Source organism: Sphaeramia orbicularis, chromosome 12 (genome assembly GCF_902148855.1).
Source record: "Sphaeramia orbicularis chromosome 12, fSphaOr1.1, whole genome shotgun sequence".
Taxonomy (NCBI): domain Eukaryota; kingdom Metazoa; phylum Chordata; class Actinopteri; order Kurtiformes; family Apogonidae; genus Sphaeramia; species Sphaeramia orbicularis.
In genome coordinates, this window is record NC_043968.1 from 67,550,275 (window position 1) to 67,573,651 (window position 23,377).

Sequence of the window (23,377 nt, forward strand, 5' to 3'; positions counted from 1 at the left end):
TTTTATAACAGTAATAACATAGCATCATGGTTCATTACTGTCATCTACTGTGTTTGACTGTGGACCACAGCAAATATCCACTTAACTAAAAAGCCCAGAATAAACAAAACAAAAAACTAAACAAACACTGGCTGTAAGGAGAGTTCAGAGATTTTTGTGGCCAACCTAGGGGAGGGTGAAGAGGGTTGATAGCTCAATACCAAACACTGAACAAGAAATACATGTTTTTGCACGATAGTGTCACAGAAAACAAATTACTATGAGCAAATAGTTATATGATAACTAGTACAGATGAAATGATAGTGGATTATAAAGATTTCCATGACACTACTAGAAATGAACTTTGACTATATTAGAAAATGCATAAATGTTGGACTAAACATCAAGCTCAAAGAAATGAATCAATAAATCTACAACTCAACAGCAATTTAGCTGTGAAAATTGTAGATGGGAGCGATTTTGCATATATTATGCTTCAGTCATTATTAGAACCAAGTCTTTTTCAATACAGAGTTGCATTAACCATTTCTACCAGTTTTATAGATATAACCAGATGTACTTCTCGTAATGAATCATCATCTCACATCAAGCACAAGTGAAAGTATACATACACACTGTATATTCATATGCTTTGTGTTGTTGCTGCATTATGGATGGCTTTGCTGCCTTTGTGTATGCTTGTAAATGCCCTGCATTGTGTACAGTCCTGCTGCTGGACACTCCCAAAAGTTAAATTGCAAGTCCAGTCAGACGCTCCCCATTTGTGTGTATGCATATACATTAGTGAAGACTCTCCCCATTTGTGTGTATGTATATACACTAGTGATGTCCCAATCTGGATTTTTTTTTGCTTCCAATCCAATCTTTTTATTCTTAGTTTTGCTGATACCGATCTGACACCGATCCGATACCGACTTTTTACAATAAAATTCTGATTTAAATTTGGAGTCATTATTTATAGGTTATGCCATTTATAGGTTATGCTATTTTACTTGATATCACAACTCGGCTGAATGTGGAACCTGAACTAAAACAAGTATGACACCTTTGACTCTTAGTAACTTTAGTATAAATTTTGCACTTTCCAAATTCATACTGTGGGACAAATTAGAACATTTGGCGGGCTGATTTTGGCCCACGTGCCATTGCTGTAGTCCTGTGCTGTACGTTAGTGATGTGCACATCAGCGGGTTACTCATGGGTCAGGTTGGGGTGGGTCAAAAAATGTCAGTTTATTTGTGGGGCAGGTTGGGTCGGGTCAAATAATTCCACAAAAGCCAAAAACCCGACTCGCGCATGTCATGTCTCGTCAGATATGTTAATCGTGTTAATGTTTAGTGTTTCATGTCTCATCTTTGGTTTTCAGTGTTTTGTCTTTGTTTGATTAGTCACTTTATGTTAAGTTAAAGTCGTTCACATTTGGATCTGTCTTGCACTTCCTGTTTTATTTTGTACACATCTCTTCTCTCTCATTTCAGACCCTGACTTGCTCCCTTTGTGTGTTTTCCCACCAGTGTGATTGTTAGCCCCACCCCTGATTGGTGTCACCTGTGTTCCCCTACTTCATGTATAAATAGTCTGTCTCCCTTTGTCTTGTGCCAGTTCATCTGAATCTGTCAGTGTGTTCACATCAAGCGGTCAATCAGGTTTTTTCCATGTCTGTCAGTTTTTTTGCGTCAAGTTTTTCTGTAAGAGTTTTTTGTTTATCATAGGTTTGTTAGTAGTTTTTTATATCCTCTTTTGGAGGGCTTTTTGTTCAAATCACTTTTTCATCATTAAAATACTCTTGTCAATCTTCAGATTTCAGAGTTGTGCATTTGAGTCCACCATTTTATGTATCAAGGATCTTATTGCGCATCACTACCAGACCTTAAAGTGAAAGTAAAACTTATAGACATTTTACTAATTCCTGTAAGCCTCCTGCTGCACAATTATTTTCCTTTTCCCTACCTTCAGAAACTTTAATTTGAAGGAGCAGGATGTGTGTTCACCCCCCCCCCCCCCCCCCACACACACACACACACACACACACTTCACCCCAGAACCGGGTCTGGATGGGCCTGATCTTATGACTAAATCTGATCAAATCTTCTAAAAACTGCCAGATTGGCAGCCAATACCGATCTGTTGATCGCATCAGGACATCACTAATATACATGAGTGTGTGTGTCTGTGTGTTTATACTGTATAACTGCATACACACATGCTCGCCTGTGTGTGCACAATGCGTATTTGAGACTTGTGTCCAAAATATGTCACTTTCTGTCTGGCTGCGCTGGCAACATGCTGATGACTCAGCCCATTCAGCACATTAATCCTGTTTGCTCTCAAACTGTACTCAACCCACACTCTCTTTTAAAATGCTGTATGTATTACAGGCCAATTCATTTTCATTTAAGGGAGCCAGTCACTGTGCACTGAGCATGTTACTTCAATATTTGACACTTAACCAAAGACAATGTCAGAACACTGATTTCCATCCAAATGCAGAGTAAATTTTCAGGGAAAAAAGCAAAAGAAAATGCAAATATTATGTGTGTTTTCATCCAACACTGTTACGCAAATCCTCGTCACCATGGCTTAAAACCACCAATTAGATGCAGTATTTCATTTTTCTAATGTGCTACCTGAGCTCTTGATTGAGGAGCTGAGAGGCACAAGAGGGATTTTGACCAAAACCCGGAGCAGCTCTAGTGTTTGAGCTTTGACTCAAAAGTCTTGAATGGTTTTTCATTATCAGACATATGTTTCTGGCTGTTTTCCAACAGAACAATCCAGCGGACTCTGCATCAGTCCACATATGCATTAGCTGTCATTCACTTTTACTTTTTATCATAAAATCATGATCATCATCAAAATGTCAAGGTTTTTCTGGGTTTTCAGCATTTCCCTGTGAATGAAAACAGCAGAATGGTAACACACATAGAGAGTATTGGAGAACAGAAAGGAGCAGAAAACATAATAGCAAATAATATTATATTCCAATTTACTTTAATATCTTGCTCAATATCACAAAGCAGCATCACTGTTTAAGAGAATTTTTGTCAATGTTACATAAGGGATGTTAAGCAGCATCCTGGGTTTAACTACCGAAAGGCAAATCTACCACATTATCATCAGTGTCCTGCTGACAGACTACACTAGGAGCTGTTTCGCCAGCTAATTTAAAACATGCCACACATTTGCAATATCTGATATATGACATGAAGAATAATTAAAATGATGATTACTCACACTATACAGGCCTGTCAAGCCAGTGGATTTAGTTATTTATTCAGATGTGCAAATTTACATTTGTGACAATGTGACAATAAAAATTCACCTGATGTTTTTCGGTGTGATTACAACTAAAGAAAAGAGCCTGAGAGAAGCAACACAGATCATAAGAAGACATCAAGGCAACACAGGGGAGAGAGTGAAGATGTGAGGAGGGAAAAGGACATAAGGCAATCCCAAAATGAGGAGAAAAATCAAGTGTGTTGCACTTTAAGAAACATAGAAACATAGAAACACTTATATTCCCAGTGTTACAACTGATTCTAATTTGGAGAAAATCCAGCTTCACTTTAATTAACAATTATCAACCTCCTCTCATACCCCAAGTGCTATTTTCTGTAGTTAACAGGAACCATAGAGGGAGACCTGTAAGAATTTACAAAGTAGTAAAAAAAAAAACCCTGTTTTTACTACAGTTGCTTGCAGTGTGTGTGTGTGTGTGCGTGTGTGTGTGTGTGTGTGTGTGTGTGTGTGTGTGTGTGTGTGTGTGTGTATGTGTGTGTGTTTTGACTACATCCACTGTGTTTAGTGGAAGACAACAGATGTACAATAATCCTCCAGACTTCACCCACATCAAAAACACTTTCCATACCAGCCCAGTTTAGCAACTAACATAAAACCAGATCCATTGTAAATAGAGCTGGACACTAAAATTCTAATTATAATTATCATTCTATAACTATTTATCACACAGTGATATCATTTTTATGTTACATCATACTTTTTTCTTCCAGGTTTATGGTGTTTATCTTGTCAATTTTTTACATCATTTTACATGCTTATGTGTTGATACAAATTCAACTTTTTTTTTTTTTGCTTCATCTGATCCTTTGTTTTTCTGACTGAAAGGGTGAAAATTATTCTGGTTTCTTCAACTTTCACTTAAGAACAAAGGCCATTCTTTAAACTGGAAATAATTTGACATGTACCGTGATAATTATCTCTCATCAACTCATGACTATTTTTATAGTTTTTATAATTTTATATACAGAAATTAATCTGTAATTACAATGAAAAATATACCATTTCGATTAATTCCTAATATTCTGCACAAGTGTTTGCTCCTGGAGGATTATGTTGGGTTTCTGTAAATTGATTTGAGGGTCTGGTTTCGACTGGCTCTATATGTAAAGTGTCATAAGATAACTTTTGTTATGATTTGGTGCTATGTAAATAAAATTTGATTGATTGATTGAATTCTATTTTAGCAGATGATTTAATTTAAAGTTTACGAAGTATTTATGACATGCACAAACCCAAAGTACTCGGTCTACAGAGCATGTATTGCTTGTCAGGTAATGCAATCAATAACTGCATCAATGAGATGTTGGAGCCAAAATAGTTCAATGGAATTTAACTATACCACATCAATATTCAGTGTTTTTGCTTTTTGTTTGTGATCCTGGAAAGTTAATGATGGCTTAGTTTTGATGTCATAATCTTTTCTTTTATATGTTTTGCTTAAAGAATGAATCCGTTAATGAAAGCCAAAAAGATGACATTACATGAATAGATATAATGCTGCAAAGGGAGTTGAAGACAAGGTCTGTAACAGGCAGAAACGCTGCTACTGCATTGCAACTACTGAATAACTGATAACTGAGCAATCCAACTGTGATGTACGACGTATTTGTCTCTGTTACATATCCTTGTGCAGTCTGAGTAAAGAGAAATATCGCTGAACTGCTTAAACAGACCTTTTCCCATCTTTAACAGCTAACTGACAAATGAAATTCCCACTATATAAATTCAACCCCTGCTTTTTCTACATGACTAAACCAAACCCAATCCCTCCTCCGCCTCTCTTCTACAGGCTTAGTCGATATGTTCGCCTTCTACACACGTGCAGGGTGAGATAATGCAAATGTTTCTATAAATAGAGACAATAGTGCTGACAGTAGCACTCTCTCAAGTGAGATATCTCAGTGTAATTTTCTCCAACGCTTACAGCCCCACACACACACACACACACACACACACACACACACACACACACACACACACACACACACACACAAACATGCACATAAACACCACAGTGAATACTAGCAAGAAAAATCTCTGTCACTGTGTAGTTCATCATAGTGATAGTTGTGAAGCCGCATATAAACACTTGAGTTGCAAAGCAAACACATTTCAGATATGTGCTATACGAGGCGCAAATATAGAACTACTCAAGAAAAAAACGAAAAAGATCAATGTACCCTACACATCTTAAACAAACAGCACACAGCTTCAATCTGCCGCCGATTAAACAGCCTGTATCTACATAACACTAAACACTGCTGTATGTGACACAATGCAGCTCATGTATAACACACACAGGCAATATGCTACACTAGCAAACGAGATGCATGTGCCACTTGCGCGACTTGAGTCCCTGCTGCTGTAACACATAACACAAATTTCACAACTTTCCACCCAGTTTACATTAAATCTGCTAAAACCACTAAAGGCAACTTTGCTCCATGTAATCATACTACAGTCCATATAATTCAGTGCAACACAATAAAAATCAACCATAAAAATATATAATCTGTAAGAAACCTCTAGCCTAAACTTTCAGGCCATAAATGGAAGCTGAAGTCAAGACCGATGGGATGGAAAAATAATTGAGACAGATAGAACAGAGGAGCCAGCCTCATTCTTCATCTCTATCTCTCTTTCTCACCTTCCAGCTCATGATGAATGACATCAGTGAGGTTGGGCTCATCACCCCACCAGAAGATCCACAGCTCCTTGGCATCGGGCTTGATTTTGCGTCGCCATACGCACAGCAGGTTGGCCTGAATGCAGCGCATGAAACTGCGCAGAACTGGGTCGTCCTGGGCTGGAGCCGAGATCACCGGCCCGTACTCCCCCCCACTGCGGAAGTTGTAGCAACGCCATTTAATGCCAGTTAACTCCGCCTGGAAGAAGGAGAAGAGACAAGGAGGAGAGACAAAGAGACAATTAAGACACTGTAAGATGTGAGAAATAACAATACGGAATTTTCACTTTCACTGAGTAAACAGTTTAGAGCTGCAACAACTGACCTGATTTACTAATTAACTTCTGCTACTGCTAAATGCATCACAACTATTTTGATATTCCATTAATCAGTCTGAGGATTTTTTTTAAAGAAAATGTTTACCTGACGATTTATGCTTCTTCAGTTTGACTATTCTCGGGTTTCTTTACCTAATTTAATTTTGACAGTAACCAAATACACATAGAACCCATTTCCAAGAACATTCTCTAAATTACAATAAAAACTAAATTCTCACATTTTTTATTCTGTCCCAACTTTTGTGTTAGTACAGAGGCAACGTCTTCTGTGTGTTTTGCAGTATAGAAATCTGTTAACATTTGCAAAATGCAATTAAACTGATCAATGAAAACATTGAAAATCTTATTTCCATTCAAAAACTAGTGACAAAATATTTTTTATTGTATACCTAAATTACAATATTGTACAATTAATAAAAAAAAATCTCTTTGAGATTGAGGATGCCATCTTGGTCTTTGGGAAACACAGTGATATTCTCTCTTTCCTAACACTTCATGGACCAAGTAATCAATTTTTTACAGAAAATAATCCCCAATAAAGATAGTATTCAGTTGCAGCAATGAAGAAATTCAACCAATCAAGAAAATAATCTGCATATTAATCAATATTAAACAAACATACAAAACAAACATACAATTGTCAATCAGTGTTTATTTTTTGCAATTCTATTTCAGTGGATACTATTATTCAGAGTATATGTATTTATGTAATGCATAAATGCATGATGTGAATGCATTACAGTCAAAAACTGGCTAAAACGCACTGTACAGAATGTGTTGGTATTGCATTCCATACAAAAGAGAGCATTAGATGACGGTAATTCAATCAATAACTGCACCAATGTGATGCTGGAGCCGCAATATTGATATGACTGGTATTAAACTATGTTACATGCAGTTAATGTGTTTTTGCTGTTTTGTTTGTGAAAACGTATTTAATTCTGTTATACATCCACCTGTTTACTGCGTACATGATATGTGTGTACATATTTATGCGCATTTATTAACTCCCGGTTGTAGCCTTTTTTAACAGACACCTTCAGTCACTGCTGCTGCTGTAAAGATAAAATAACGTGTAAGTAAAAGCAGTACGATACAAGGTAGAAAAAAAAAGAAAAGACAGCAAGCTGCGGCAATACATAAAAGACGGCCTTGGCTGAGTGAAATACTGGAAATAAACTACTAGACGTGACACGGTGCAGAAAAATACAGAGAAGCCACAAAAAGTGAGAGAGACATGAGAGGAAGAAATATTGCTTGGGTCAGTGGTAGGAGCACAGCCTGGCACTGACTTCTTCTTTAGTCAATCTAATGCTGAAATGGATGTTTATGTTTCCTGCTGCAGACTTGGACGAGCCATGATATATTTAGCAATAAGCCAGGAAAAGAGGCAAAAAAGCATTGGACTGATACAGCATTTTCAGATTTTATAACTACATATACAAAAGCAAAAAAAAAACAACACCAGTGACACTCGTATGCTTTGAAAAGTTTTTGCATGTTTGTGTTCTTGTGTTTGCATTTGTGCATGAATGAGCTGAATGCACAAAGGGATTGTTGAACAGGACAGAGATTTGGCAGGCATGCAGGCAAGGGTGTGTGTGAGTGTGTGTGAGGGGGGGTCTCTCATTCCATCGGCTGCCCTCCTCTCCTGTGCTCACCCAGCTATGAGGATCATGTTTGGCACACTAGCCCAGGCACCAAGCTATCTAAGACAGGCTGAGAAGAGGAAAAAATTATACTGACCCACTTAAACTGTGTGTAAGGCATAAAGACAGGTAGAAGGAGCAACTCAGGGAGTGGTGGTGAAGATGTACGCAAGAATGGCTCAAATGTGGCTTAAAATTAAAACTATGCATCTGTGGAAGTCACTGCTTAAAATTTACAAAAAAACAAAAAACATGATCAAAATATACTAATTACCATTTACATCCTGCAGTTTGATATAAACTAATGAACAACATACACATGATCCCAGGAACATCCTGTGTGCAGAATCCGCCTGTAATTATGAGCATGTCCCTCCTGTAATGACAGTGTGTGTAATGAGAGATATAAACATTGGCGCTGTGATAAGCCCGGCCCTAAAATTAGCCATGACAAGGTCAAGGATGCTGTTTCTCCCAAAGCAAAGAGGAAGACATCTGCTTGTGCTGCCTCGTCACTCCCAGTCAATGTCAAAAGTTCCTCCACTGTTTGACACAGCTGTCTGCAGCTACTGAACCAGGAGCGACGACAAGGAGTGTGGAGAAGTAAAATGTCACAAAACAGATTCATAATGATGGTGTACTTGGTGTATTTCTTTCAAAAGCATTGTGATAACACCTTATGTCAAGGTACATTCACTTTTATCAAGTCACTCAGTAGCAATCATGTTAGTCATGTTAATTAAGTCAAGTCAGTTTATTTATATAGCACATTTAAAAACAACAGAAGTTGACCCAAAGTGCTTTACAGACTAAGGTAGTAATAACATTTAGAAATCAGGGTAAAACATGGGCTACAGCATAAGAAAGTCTGGGAATATAACACATGTTTAAAAAAAATTATTTAAGATTCAGGGATAGAAATTATTGACAAGAACATAAGTTAAAATAAGTACATAAACAGAGATTAAACAAGATTTTTTTTAATGAATAGAGATTAAAACAACACATATGATACAGATAAAAACAGAATAAAAACAAGGAAAACAAGACAACTGTGTCAGACTGAACTAAAAGCAAGGGTAACTAGAACTGCAAGCAGTTATGAACGGGGGCCAAGCTTCCCTGCCCACTCGGCCCCCAGGCCCCATGGAGCCCACTGAAGGACGACGGGCTCAGGCTGAGCTGGTGGAGGCTGGCCCCCCGTTCATAACAGTTTGCAGTTGTAGTTAGTATTCCAATGTCTGAGCCACCATATTCGCTGTAATGGGACAAATGCACCAGTGGTGTGAAAGGCTGAAGGTGTGGTGACTTGGATTTGTTGTAATAAATTACATCCACATTAACCAATCATTACTAAACTACACAGCTGGCCTCAGGAGTGACCCCACATCATACCCACCAAATTTCATTGAAATTGGTCGAACCGTTTAAGAGATATAAATTTCCCTTATTTGCAGCGCCCCCTAGATGCCAACATTCGCATAATTCGGCTCATACCCTCAGAGTAACATGGCAACCAAGTATATAATATTTGGTATTGATAGCATTTAATTTGTCCGAGATATGTAATAGTTAACATTTTTTTAGCTAGCTACAGAAATTTATTCATTAATAATTTCCACATTTTTTGACTGAACAAAATTCTTTTGATAACTTAGTATCATGCCTATGAGAAGAGCATACATGCCAAGATTCACACAGATCAGATAAAATCCCAAGTAGGAGATTAAAAAATAGGTTTTCCAGTTTTTGCAATTTTGCCAGAAAAAAGCCTTCCCCTAAATCTGTGTGTCGACAACCATGTGAGTCAGCCCTACTCAGAGAATCTGAGGATATGAGGTTTTTAACTGTGCGACATACGGTGTGGGAGTTATTGACCAAAACGTATTGTCTTTGGTTATAGCACCCCCTGCTGGTGGACATACATAATTTTTTGCATCTCAGTTACGTGCAGGGGTCTGGACCAACCCTCCAAATTGCACCACTCTAACATGTACAGTTTAGGCTGCAGTAACAGTTTGAGCTGTATTCCCTGCATTCACTGTAATGGGACCAATGCATTAGGAATGCAAAAGGCCAAATATGTGGGGACTTAGATTTGTTGTAATAAATTATGCCCACATTGACCAATCATTACCAAACTTTACGGCTGGTCTCAGGAGTGACCCCCCATCATGCTCACCAAATTTCATGTGAATCTGACCAACTTTTTTGTGACTTGATATTTCTCTGTTTATAGTGCCCCCTATTGTCTGATTTGCACCAAATTTGGTACAGAGCCTCTGGTTGACCTCTAAAACAAGTGTACTGAGTTTGGTGTTGATAGCATTTACACTGACAAAGATATGCAACAATATGTGTTTTTTAGCTAGCAAAAAAATTGTTCATTTATAAGTAGCACATTTTTTACAGCAGCAAACTTCTTGTAATAACTTTAGATCAGAAGCCTCTGGAGATTAAATGTGCAAAGTTTGATGCCAATGGGGCTTAAACCATAGTAGGAGTTCGAAAAAGTATGTTTTCGATATGTAGCGACATAGGACATAAAATATGCTGCAGAAGTGCGCTGTCAGAGGACCCATCCCTATCCAGGAAATACAAAGATGTAAAGTTTATGAATGTGTCATTTAAAATGTAGACGTTAGAGGCAAAAACACGTATTTGCCCATTATAGCGCCACCTAGTGGAATACATCTGCAATGTTTGGTATGGTAGATCTGTGTCCTATTCTATAGGGTCCATAGAAATTTCACAGCCCTCAGCATAACAGTTCAGCTGTAGTAAATGTTTGTTGTTTATCTTGGAATAAGCCATGCCCACATTGACCAACCACACCCATCTTCAACATATAGTATCCGGAATGGCCCTTCATCATACCCACCAAGTTTCATAGAAATCGGTGTAGCCGTTTAGGAGATATAAATTTTCCATATTTGCAGCGCCCCCTAGTGGCCAACGTTCACCAAATTTGGCTCATACCCTCACAGTCACATGAGAACCAAGAATCTAAGATTTGGTGTTGATAGCATTTACTTTGACTGAGATATGTAACAGTTAGCATTTTTTTAGCTAGCTACAGAAATTTGTTTGTTAATAATTTGCACATTTTTTTACTGAACAAAATTCTTGTGATAACTTTGGATCAGGCTCCTGAGAAGAGTGTATGTGCCAAAATTCACGCAAATTGGACAAAATCCCAAAGAGGAGTCCGAAAAAGTAGGTTTTCCAGTTTTCACAATTTTGAGGGGGAAAAAAAGTCATGGCAGAAATGGGTGTGGCTTAGCCCATGTGATTCACTCCTATTCATGGAATCTGAGGATATAAGGTTTTTAAATGTGCGACATACGGTGTGGGAGTTATAGACCAAAACGCGTTGTCCTTGCCTATAGCGCTTTCTTCTGGTGGGTATATGTGCATTTTTGCGTCTGAGGTACGTGCAGGGGTCTGGACCAACCCTCCAAATTGCACCGCCCTACCATGTATGGTTTAGCCTGCAGCAACAGTTTTATCAACGGAAAAATAAAAATAAGAAGAAAAAATAATAATAAATAAAAATCTATACAAAAACAATAGGGTTCCACAGCACCACTGGAACCCACGGTCCCCGCGGGCTTAGCCCCCTAAAAAGATGGGTTTCCAAGTTACATTTAAAACTGGCAATGGTTGGGCAGGATTTGGTGTGAGGTGGGAAACTATTCCAAAGTGTCGGCGCATAAACAGAAAAGGCCTGATCAACTCTGTTTTTCAGGTGTGTGAGGGAGATTTTGAGGAGTTGCTGAGAGGATGACTTGAGTGACCTTGTTGGCATGTTGGCTCATTATTAGCATGTATTAAATGTATTTATTTATTTTTATTTATTTATTTATTTATTACATTTAAACTCTTTAACTCATCTGTCACTTTACTCTTGCCCCTTTGTTGTTTTGATTTATTCTCTATAACTCTTGCTTTTTAAAGTTTACAGTCAGTTATTGTAGGTTTTTAGTTATATTCTATTTTGTATTTCTTATGTATTTCTACTATGCTGCTTGTGGTACTGTGGGCCTTAGATTTTTGTAATTTAAGTTTTCTGTATGTGCTGTACATATGGCTAAGATGGATAAATGTGACTTTGCTTTGACTTATTAATGTCTTATTCTACATTACCATATACAGCAAATACTAAGACATTAAGTTTTCCATCAGTAACCTTAAAATACTGCTCATAGTAGTAAGAACTGTCACACTGGTCTTCATTTTCTATTAGGTATGATTTTTTTTATGTACAATTCATATAAACTTCAATAAAATCAGGCAAAAATAGCATAATTATTTCTCAGCATATTTAGTGGTCTGAGAGGAAACAAAAAGTCTACCCCTTCTGTAAAGTTTGCACATGCAGCAAATCAAGATGTTTTCCATCAGGTCGGTGATGGTAATATGTAGGTAATATGTGACTGACAGTTGTAATTACCAATCACTGTTAAGGTTCTCCTCAGATGCTACTCTACTGCTCTCTGAGAATCAGGTTCATCAATCTTTAAATTCACTTTTTTCATTTGGACAGAGAGGAGAAAGCTGCAGAAGGAAGTGCATCTTCAAATCTTGTCATTTTTCCCTCTGATTTTGGCTCTATTCACCCATGTCACTCAGAGGCACCCTTGGTACAACTCATTATATGGTCATCCTGGGGGGGGGTGTTACATGTGTCACATCTTCGGGCTTTGCAAAATGTATTTTTTCCATCTTCGAAACACGAGATATGATCATTTTAAAAACTCTCTAAGGGCGGCACATGCAACCTGCATGTTTTCACACTTTCAATGTGTCTTATTAATATTTTGTCATTTTCTGATGTAGAAATTATTCAGTGAAAGGAGAATCTCATCTTTACTTTACACACCCCATTGATGTCCCATGTGATTGGCAGCCAGAGTTAGAGCCAATCACAGATCAACACACACATATCCTTACCTCTCACTGTACCCAACTGAATCAGTCCTGTGCTCCTCAACTTGTGCAGATATAATGGGTTGAATCCTTCATCTCTAAACCAGTAGGCACTCTGGAATCATTAAGGCCCTCCCTATTACAGTTTTGTCTGAAGAGGTATGGGGAGAGACAGGAGAAAGTACTGAAATACTTGCCGAAAATGCAATGTCAACCTCTATGTGCAGCTGGACAGGAACTGTTTTACTGCACGGCACGAATAAAAAAAAGTGCGAGAGAAAAAAAAAGAAATGAATATACAGTATGTAAATATTATGTTCTTAGTAAATATATATAATATGATGCTCAATTGTCATTTGCACGCATCTAATGAAGCTTGATATGTAATATGAAGTTATTATTCAGCGTCATTTATCTCACATTTGGTGAAAATTGAATGATAGGAGATATTTCTGCTCAAAAGGCAGTAGTACAAAATGTCACTGTAGACATGTTTTTTAAGCTTACCTATTATTTTATTGATATATTCAACTACATTTGTGAAGCTATGACTTTGGTAAACCTATCTCAAGCACCAAAACACTTGAGTGATGTGTTTTCACAAGAGATTTGAAAGTCTCCATAAATCTGACTTCAAACTTTCAGAATTTGGGCCAAATTATCTCTTTCTACGGTGCACTAGACAAAAACTAGCCTCAAAGCTAAGATTGTTCAGAACATTTTGATATAAAACACTTGGGTATTGTATTAAGGTGAATCTAAGAGAGTTTGTGGAAAATACCTCAAGAAAATACCTTTGGAGCTCTGAGGGTTAAAGGTTATCTAATTAGCTAACACATTTTGCTAACATATTTAGTTCCAAAGGTACCGTTGCTAACATTACAAGCAGAACATGATCTGCAACTTAGAAATAGTGTGAGGAGTAAAATGGTTTTGGATCAGGTTTTGTAATAGTAATGAATCTTAATTTTCTCTTCATTTGTGGATGCTTAAATTAATAATGTGCTATGTACTAATGCTAGGTACTGTGTATGTATTAGAATGGGTAAAATGCATACACTGAATTTCCCTAAGGCTCTAAAGTGAGTTCAACTTTAACCTTCTAATCAGACAAATTTCCAGAAGCTTTAAGTGCTAGCCTATAGTCTTGTGATAATACCACCTTATAAGACCCCTTAGCATTATGGTCTTTTATGACCCTGATTCATGTACAACTTCCTTATTTACATTTAAGTCGCTGATGGAGAACCTCCTGAAATGCAGAATAAGGGATTAATAAGTGCCTTATAATCTCTAAGAAACAGCCAATATTTGTGCTATTTAGCAACTACTTAATATTAAACAAGTGTTCCTTATTATTAAGAGTTATGGATAACATACATTTTAAGGTGATTCTAACACTGAGGGGGGAAAAAATATGTATTTGCTTAAGTGCAGAGGTGGTGCTTAAGGTACAATATTGGTAAGTTGTATTTTCTGATGATATAGGACTCTATGTGGTCAGAGGCTGCACTACATCTTCCCCAGGCTCAAACACATGCATTGTGTGTTTGTTGACCGTGTGTGTAGCACTAACCCAACACCCTGCTGAACTCCTGTGGAGGATTAGCTCTGGCACAGTTACAGGAAAAGAGAAACAGCGCAACAGTCACATGCTTGCAGGCAGATCCCAACACATGCCTGCACACAAACACTTAGACACACACGCCACATATAGTAGCAGCTGTGACAGTGCACAAACCAGAAGTGCTCAACAGCACTGACATGCATCAGGAGGCAGACATATTTTCTGGCTGATGTCCAGTTATTTTTCAGCAGTGACAGCAAAGATCTATCTGTCAAGGGTGTTATAGTGGATGTTTCATGGTGCATATGTACAAGCATCCATGATGAATGTCTGAATGTTATATGGAGGCCAAGGGATACTGATGTGCTCTAGATGGCTTCAGTTTCTCAGCACTCTCAACCCTCTGACACCACAGTGCCAACAAACAGTTATTTCCTATATTTGTATGAATAAATTATCACTTGTAGCATTTAACAAAAAGCAGAGAAAACCTGTCAAGTGTGTGAAATCAGCTGATACCACAAATTAGTCTGCAGCTAAATTGGAAGCAGAGCCATTATCTCTGCAACCTCAGTGGCAAATCAATAGGCTAAATAAAACCTTGTCATGCAAATAAAACAAATGTTTATTGTTTTAATCAGGAAGCTATTATTATTAGTTGTGAAAGAATTGAAGAAATGGCTGCTCAAGTGATGACAACAAACTTAGGTGAGATAGTGAGTGAGTACAATCAGGCACCAGTGTGACACTGGAAGCAAAGTGTCTTGCCCAAGGACACAATGGCACGTGACAGAGAAGGATTTGAACTGCCAACCCTTTCGTTAATGGATGACCTGCTCTACCTTCTGAGCCATGGCCACCCCACAAACTCTGCATGTTACAATGAAGTCAACACTGACACTAAAAAGAAAATATAAACAGTGTTAACAGTGTACCCCTCAAGCTTATCAACATTACAAAGCACTATACTGGTTTGTACACATAGCTGTAAACATAGTATTTACACTGGTATTGTAGCCACTTAAGTGAACATTAGCCAAGCAGGAAAAGTTTAGCAGAGCTGCTTTTTTTTTTTTTTTTCTTTTTAATGAAAGACTCTGTAAGATCCCTCTGAAAAGTAAATCATATGCAGTGCCTAATTTGTAAAGTGGGAAGGTGCCTGAACACAGAGGGGGAGTGGATGTAATGGGGACAGTCTAAAACGCTTAATGTAAAAAACCTTAACGTAGCTTAATGTCCAAAAACTGAGATCAACCATCACCAATTTTTTTTTTAAATTGTCTCTCTCTCTCTCTCTCTCTCGGTCTCTCTCTGTCTCTCTTGTATACAAATTGTCAAGATGGAGTAAATGACTGGACACAAATGCGCGGTGCTGAAGGGAAAGTGTTTTATTGACAGAAAAATAAGGCTTAACGTGGACAGCATGCATAAATGTGGGATTTTCGTTCTGATTTTAGGAGAGGTGAAAGGTATGACTAGAGATGTCCACATGAAATTTGGTGATAATTGATTGCAGTTTTCGGACATTAAGCCATGTTGAGCTTTTTTTTTTTTTTAAACTGTCCCCTCCCTCCGTGGTTCCCTTAAAATTCACCTTAAAATGCATCTGAACACAAGATTCTTATGTAACTTTGATGGGGAATAAAGACTGACTAGACGGATAACAATAAACTTTTTTTTTTTTTTTTTTTTTTCATTTTGGCTATTTATTTTTTCATAGAGGTAATGGATCCAATGAAATAGGTTCTGGATTTGATGTTGGAGGTGCCGGATCCGGGCAGTGATTTATCACCAATTATTATAATACAATCCTCTGTATTTTGCTTTTTTTTCTCAGTGAAAATCATTAAAGCTGAGCGTTATTATATCAAACAGAGAGAAAACTGAAGAAAAAGTGACTGTTTCAGCAAAGACATCAATAACTGAATCTAAAAACAAGTGTCTCCATCCACTGTCATTTATCAAACTTCATGGGTTTTACTGGTGAATCAATGTTGTAGAGGATGTTGGTGTTTCCACGCTCACTACAGAGCCTCTGAACATCCAAATCGGTCATATCTGATGACCACGAAAAGATGACAAACTGTATTTTACCTGAATTACTTCAGCATACTGAAAAAATGCAAAATACAGAGAATAATATAATAAATTGTGATGAATCAATTAATAAAGATTAAATAGAGAGAAAAAGCCATTTGGGAACTGCCACAAAAGTAGCATTGGGTCTTTATGGGTTCAATAGTCATGCCACTATCTTCTTCAATTAAAAAACCACTGATTTAAGAAATCTTTTTCATTTTGTGGTGACATAGAGCATGCTGGTCAAGACAGCAGTCACAAGTTCATATCCTCCTTCAGAGTACAAAAGTGCAAAAAAACAATTATTCTACGCAGCACTCTGTCTTTGTTTAACACCATCGCGAAGTTAAAAAGCTAAGAGGTCACAAAAAAAAAAAAGCTGATTTTTTTTTTATCCCACTGTCAATAAAGGCAGTACCCCCCTGAGCCCCTTGCTCTATAGGTTGACTTGTTCAATTTCAGATTGAGTGCAGGACTAAAAAAGAACAAGAGCTTTTCCTTCCATTGCTAAGGCAGACCAAAGCTGTGACCTTACTCTCACCTCTATTATCTTTCTCGTCTCTGCTCTCCCTCTCATCTCTCACCGTCATAGATGCCTGTTGAATACACCACCCATTGTCTATTGCTCTCCCTCTATGTTTTTATTCAGCTCTTTATGCCTTTTTCTGTGTTTATACTAACAGAAGAAGAAAAAAACAGGAGACTGAGCTCTATTTGTAAGCTTCTTTTCAACTTGTGGCTGCATTTCTCATATCACAATGGATACCATATTTTAGATGATTTGTGTTTATGAAAATAAACAATAAACTTCAGGCCAGAGACTTAAGATTATTTCCTGAATAAAAGGTGAACTGAATGCAGAGTTGGAAGTAATACTCTTTATCCATACCAAAGGTCAAGAACAGTTTACTAGACGTGCTTGTAATCGAACACATATATGGAGGTCAGGACTTTAACCTCTAGTGAACATTGTTGAAATCAAAAGTACTACACCATGAGACACATAGGGGAAAAACATCCCCTTTCCATTTCAGGAGCTTCATTACACAGGTCAAGTTTGAATAAAACAGCTGAATTAGTTGACAATGTGGCAGAGATTCTTCTAGGTCGACGTACAGAGCATATTGTCTAAAGCCTAGGAGTTTCATAATGTAGAGGAAACCTACATTAGCTAGATGGCAGAGCTGAAAGGAAAACACACTTGACATGCACTTTACAAGAATGCCTCAGCTGATAGAAAACACTCTGCTCCTTCTCTTTTTTCTCTATCACTTGAGGGACCTTTTAAAGACAACTCTTGAACACTCCAGCATACTGTACATTTGTGGTGATACCTCCATGTGGGAAAAAGACATGCACACATGCTTGAACGTTTACTCATTACAGTATCCTCAGACAGGGCTACGCAGCTGCACAGGACAATGAACATGTACTGACTATATACTGTATTCAAGAGGCATGAGTCTGTACTCTGAAGAACTTCTTTCTGCTGTCATAATAAATGATAACCTGATTAAGACAGATTGAAATTAATGTGTCACAAAAAGTTATGAAAAAGTTAAGTTGTGCCAAATAAAAAGTCGTGATACTAAAATGTATTTTGATCTGTAATTCCTTGTAGACAGTATGAACACATTACATCATATCACTAGATTTGTGAATATACTGTTTTTCACATTCATACTGCAACACATTCAAGAAAAAATTGGAACACAATGTAAGGCTAATACTGCTAATGCTTAGACTGATTAAATAACAATGAAATTTCAAATAGATGATTAAAAATCATGATTTGGGCCATAAAGGTCTAGTTCTTTTTGGAGCATAGATGGGCCCAGAGCCCAGGACTACTGGTTTGACAAGAAATGAGTGAGAAAATTACTGACAAAATGTTTAGAAACAATATTAACCTAAAAAAAAAAGGTAGAAAGGGATTTGGATATTTCATCCTCTACAGTGCAGAACAGAATGAAAAGATTCAATTAACCCTCAAAGACCCAAAAGCATCTACTGATTTAAAATGTTTAACACATTTTTAACAACTAATCCTATCAATACAGTGAAACAATTCAGGTAAAATGCAGTTTCTTAGCTTTTCAGCAGCATAAAATGCCTTTTTCGGATGCATCCATAGTCTCTGTAGTGAACGTGGAAATGCTGTCATCTTCTGTAACATTGATTCACCAATAAAAGCCATGTAGATTGACTAATGATAGTGGTTGGAGATGCTTGTTTTTATATAGCATTAATGATATACTGTATTTAGCTGGACATGTTGTGGTTTATTCAATTTTCTTCATTTTGATAGAATAACCTTTGAATTTACTTAAAGTTACTTAAGTTTTTCTGAACATCTACATGGTCAGCAAAATACATATATGAAAATACAAGGATAATATTATAATGGTGACTACTCACTTGGTAATCGTTACATGTAGAAAAAAATTCATGTGGAAGTCAAATCAAAATAATAGTTCTGGTCATTATGGGTTAATCTGGATGTAATTCAGTGTGTAAAGGACAAAGGTTCAAGCCAAAGCCAAACTCTGTGATTTCTGATTCATCAGACGACACCACATGAAGAACCATCATTCATCTAGAGCTGACAGAACCACATTGGTCAGAATTAATGTGGAGAACCTTTGTCAAACCCTACAATACAAAATTACAGACGCTAATACCAGTTCAGACTTTACTGAGCCAAAATTTAACTGTCCAGAAGTATTGTGGACTTGTCTGGGCTCTGGGGTATCTGGGATGGACCAGACTGTACTCAGACCAATCATTATCCAGGTCTTTGTACCCCATGTGTTCCAGACCCAAGATGGAAAGAACTAACCAGAATGTTGCCACCAACAAAAATAGAAGGAAGGGTCTGTCATGGTCTAGGTAATTTCTGTGATGATCAATTAATGCATTGAGAGTTTGAAGCAACACGTGTTCCTTTCAAAAGGAAAACTTTTCCAGGGACATCCATGAATATTTCAATAAGACAAAATAAAACCACACTTTGCAAACATTCTAAAGGCCTGACTGAGGAAGAGGAGGGTGAGGGTCCTGGGCCAGTCTGGGGCTCATTTCTTGCTCGTTAAATTGTTAAGCCCAGCGCAACGCACAATGCGTCCATTTAACACATTTTGCGCTATCCCGTTTCTGGACTCTCTCTTAGTTTATTAACAACCAATTCAACACAAAACGCGTTATCCCCTTTCTGGGCTAGTTGGTTAAAAGTCTGCACTCATCCAGTTCCACGTTACAGGGCTGATTTTAGAATGAGAATATATTCTTGTAGCTTCATTTCACTTTATTTATGTCATATATTTCTTTTGAAATATTATTTACATTTGAAAAAGACTTTTAACAGAAGTTTGACAAAATCTTTGATGATATCAGATTTTTCCCATGGACATTTTGCACTAACCAAAAATGAATTTACTGTGTGAGGATTGATCTGCTCACTGAATTTTATTCTCTGCTATAGCTATGGATAGCTATAGATTACTTCAGAACAAAGTACAGCTAAGGGCAGAGTGTGTGGGGCTTTGAGAGATGAACGAATGAATGAATGAGAGCAGTATGAGGACAGAGCCAGTGAACCAGTGCCACACACACCGGTGTGTGTGTGCGCGTGCGTGCGTGCGGAATAACTCGGGTCATCCTTAGACGTCCAGCCAAATGCACGATCTATGTGTGTAAATAATTCAATTCAATTCAATAGGGTGGGGGCACATGGAGACAACTGGGGGGTACATCTAGTCAGATGAGGGTGAGGAGGTCCATCCAGACAAGTGAGGGTAAGGGAGGAGGTCCGGGGTCACAAATAGCTTATAATAATTCTTCATTCTAACCATAATACTGACAGATGATTGGAAACAGCGGGAGCGGAGGTGTTAATTCTGGGCTAAATAGTGAATGCACCCGTTAGCGCACTCTTCATTGCATATAGTGAGCAAACGATGATTTAGCGAATGTAACGAGCCCAGAAACAGATTTTGTGCTAGTTAAGCCTCTGCATTTGCTGACCTATTTGCCCACTATTTGCGTTGAAGGGTTAGCTAATGGGTGTGTTCACTATTTAACCCCAAAATGAGCCCCTGATGCAGTCCAACTGATCCCCATTAAAGAATGTGTGGAGCATCTTAAGACATAAAAAATCTAAAGACTTGTTTATATAGAAAGAGGTAATGTGAAAATGAAACTGAAGCACATCATTACTTAATGTTTTCTGCGTCTGAATGTCTGAAATTGTTGTGAGAGGAAAAGGCAACATTAGAAAGTGTTACATGCTTTACTATCCCAACTTTTTCTAGAATGTATTATACAAATCACAAGGGCTTCTGTTATTAAATGTTGTTGCATTGTCTGGTTTGCAGTGCAATACAGGTCAAAGATGTGTTACCAGTCACTGTTGCTGTAATTTTAACATAAATTATCGCTCCAACTTTTCCTGATTTGGTTTTGCTGATCTACTCACATATCAATTAGGACAGCACTTTGAATAACCCAGCAGCTGCCTAAATGCGGAGTAACTGGCAAAGCTCTACAAATGGATGTTTGAAGCATAAAAGCCAGAGTGGAACATCCATTAATATGTTTAAGCCTGTTTTGACAAAGTTAATATAAACAAAGGATGAAAATTAAATGCTAACACCAGCAAAATCTATCAATTGAAAGAAATCTTGTGAAATGTGAAAATGAGACGGTTAAAAATGAGGAAGCTGCTGGAGCTGATCTAAATATTAGATCAAATATACCTGACTTTATTTGATGTTAAAGTGAGTTAAAGTGGATGGGTGCCTGGTGCTCTCTTGAAGCTGAGAACCAACATTTGAGAATGCGATGTAAGAGAGACGCCACTTTCTTTAAGGGATCTCACAACAGTGTAAAAGCCTTAGTCTGATAGTCTGACAAAGGAGGCACTTTAGGCAATTGAGAGACAGCTTGTATCAGCAGTTTTACCTACTCTGGCACAAGTGAAACACTTATTCTGTCAGAGTGGCATAGCTTTCTCATCAACATCAAATCTGTTCAGACACTTGACACGCTGCCAATATTTGGGGTGTGTTCAGATGGTCTGTAATGCCTGCGAGTCCTTAGATAAGACCTGTTGTCTTTATCAGACACATGCAACGCTATCCTTCTCTTTGAGTCAATGTCAAGAGCAGGGAGAATTTAATTATTTCTAAGAGATATTGATGGTTTCTGACCTGACAACTTATTTGAAGTTGTTCTAATGGTGCATCTTTACTTAAAAGCATCAGAGTTGGCATACTGATGCAACGGGATAAGTGAAAGTTGGCTGTGGTTCTGATTGTCTTTTAACCTCAGACACAAAATCCAACATCTGGCTTTTGACTTCAAGCTGGTTTCTATCCCAACGTATTGCAAATTTTGAAGGAATTTTCAGAAAATCAGCAAAAGAAAATGCAAATTAATGCACATTTCCATCTGCTGTATCCATATGTGAATATTAGGAGCATGTTCATCATCCTCCTTCTGGTACAAGGTACATCATCATGTAACATCAACTGTTGATTGAGGAGCTGATAGATAAGACGTAGTTCCTATCTGCCCAAACCTGGGGCCAGCTTTAACTTTTACCTCCAAAGAAGAGGATGGTGTTGTCACTACTGTTACATATAGTATTACAGAATGCCTCCTGTTTTGTTTCAGTGAATGCTGCCGCCTTCTTATTGGTCCATGTAAGCACAAACACATGATTATTGAAAAGTCTGTACTGACTCCACTTATTCCATTTATTTTCATCAATACATACATTTTTCTATTTCTCCCAAATGTAAGAAACTTTTTATCAGATTTTGAGGTTTGATCAGTTGATTCATTCATGTATTTATTTCGAATATGAATCTCAAAACAGATGAAAATAAATAAACAAAACACTTAAACATAAGACATAAGACCTATAATGCATATTCGAAAAGGAGTGAGAAGCAGCATAACCCCTTCTCCTTATATAATTAATAACAGTAATAATCTTCCTAGTCTAAGCATAACTATACTATATACTATAATATGCATGATACTTATTATTAAATAATGTAGTTTCTGGCTTTATATTATTATGAACAAATATAATATGATTTACTTAAACACATAATACGACAACACATATACACTACCAGTCAAAAGTTTTAGAGGACCCCAATTTTTCCAGTTTTGTATTAAAATTCAAGCAGTTCAAGTCCAATGAACAGCTTGAAATGGTGCAAAGGTAAGCGGTGAACTGCCAGAGGTAAAAAAAACAAACAAAAAAAACAAAGGTAAGGTTAAACAAAACTAAAAAATAATGTACATTTCAGAATTATACAAAAAGGCCTTTTTCAGCGAACAAGAAATGGGTTAACAACCTACAGCAGTTCTGCAGCAAATGGAGGTTGATCAAGCCTCAAAAGTTGGTGCTACTAATTCCTACAGGTGTCCCAACGATTCTTAATTACTTACAACCTCCTCTGTCTGCATAAAAGTAGTGTTGGAACACACTTTGGTACCATTCCATTGAGAGCATTATTTGAACAGTATTGCACTGCAGAAAGTAGTGTGCTACTATAAAAATGGCGAGGAAAAGGCAATTAACAATAGAAGAGAGACAGAGCATCATAACACATAAAAATGTAGGTCTTTCCTACAGAGAAATTGCCAAGAAAGTCAAAGTGTCAGTAAGTCCAGTTTCCTTCACCATCAAAAGGCACTCAGAAACTGGGGGAAATGCTGACAGGAAGAGGTCTGGCAGACCCAAAGACACAACAGAATCAGAAGACAGGTTTCTGAGAGTCAACAGCTTGCGTGATAGGCGACTCACAGGACAACA

General features: G+C 37.5%; 1 protein-coding gene across 5 annotated transcripts in view; it reads right to left on the reverse strand.

The window, feature by feature from the left end:
• LOC115429814 (mediator of RNA polymerase II transcription subunit 13-like) overlaps window positions 1–23,377 on the reverse strand; it is a 205,558-nt gene that overhangs the window by 151,615 nt on the left and 30,566 nt on the right. For all 5 annotated transcript variants that reach the window (XM_030149546.1, XM_030149548.1, XM_030149549.1 and 2 more), the window contains one exon: window positions 5,948–6,185. In XM_030149546.1, coding sequence (XP_030005406.1) covers window positions 5,948–6,185 — 238 coding nt within the window. The remainder of the gene's footprint in view (window positions 1–5,947; window positions 6,186–23,377) is intronic.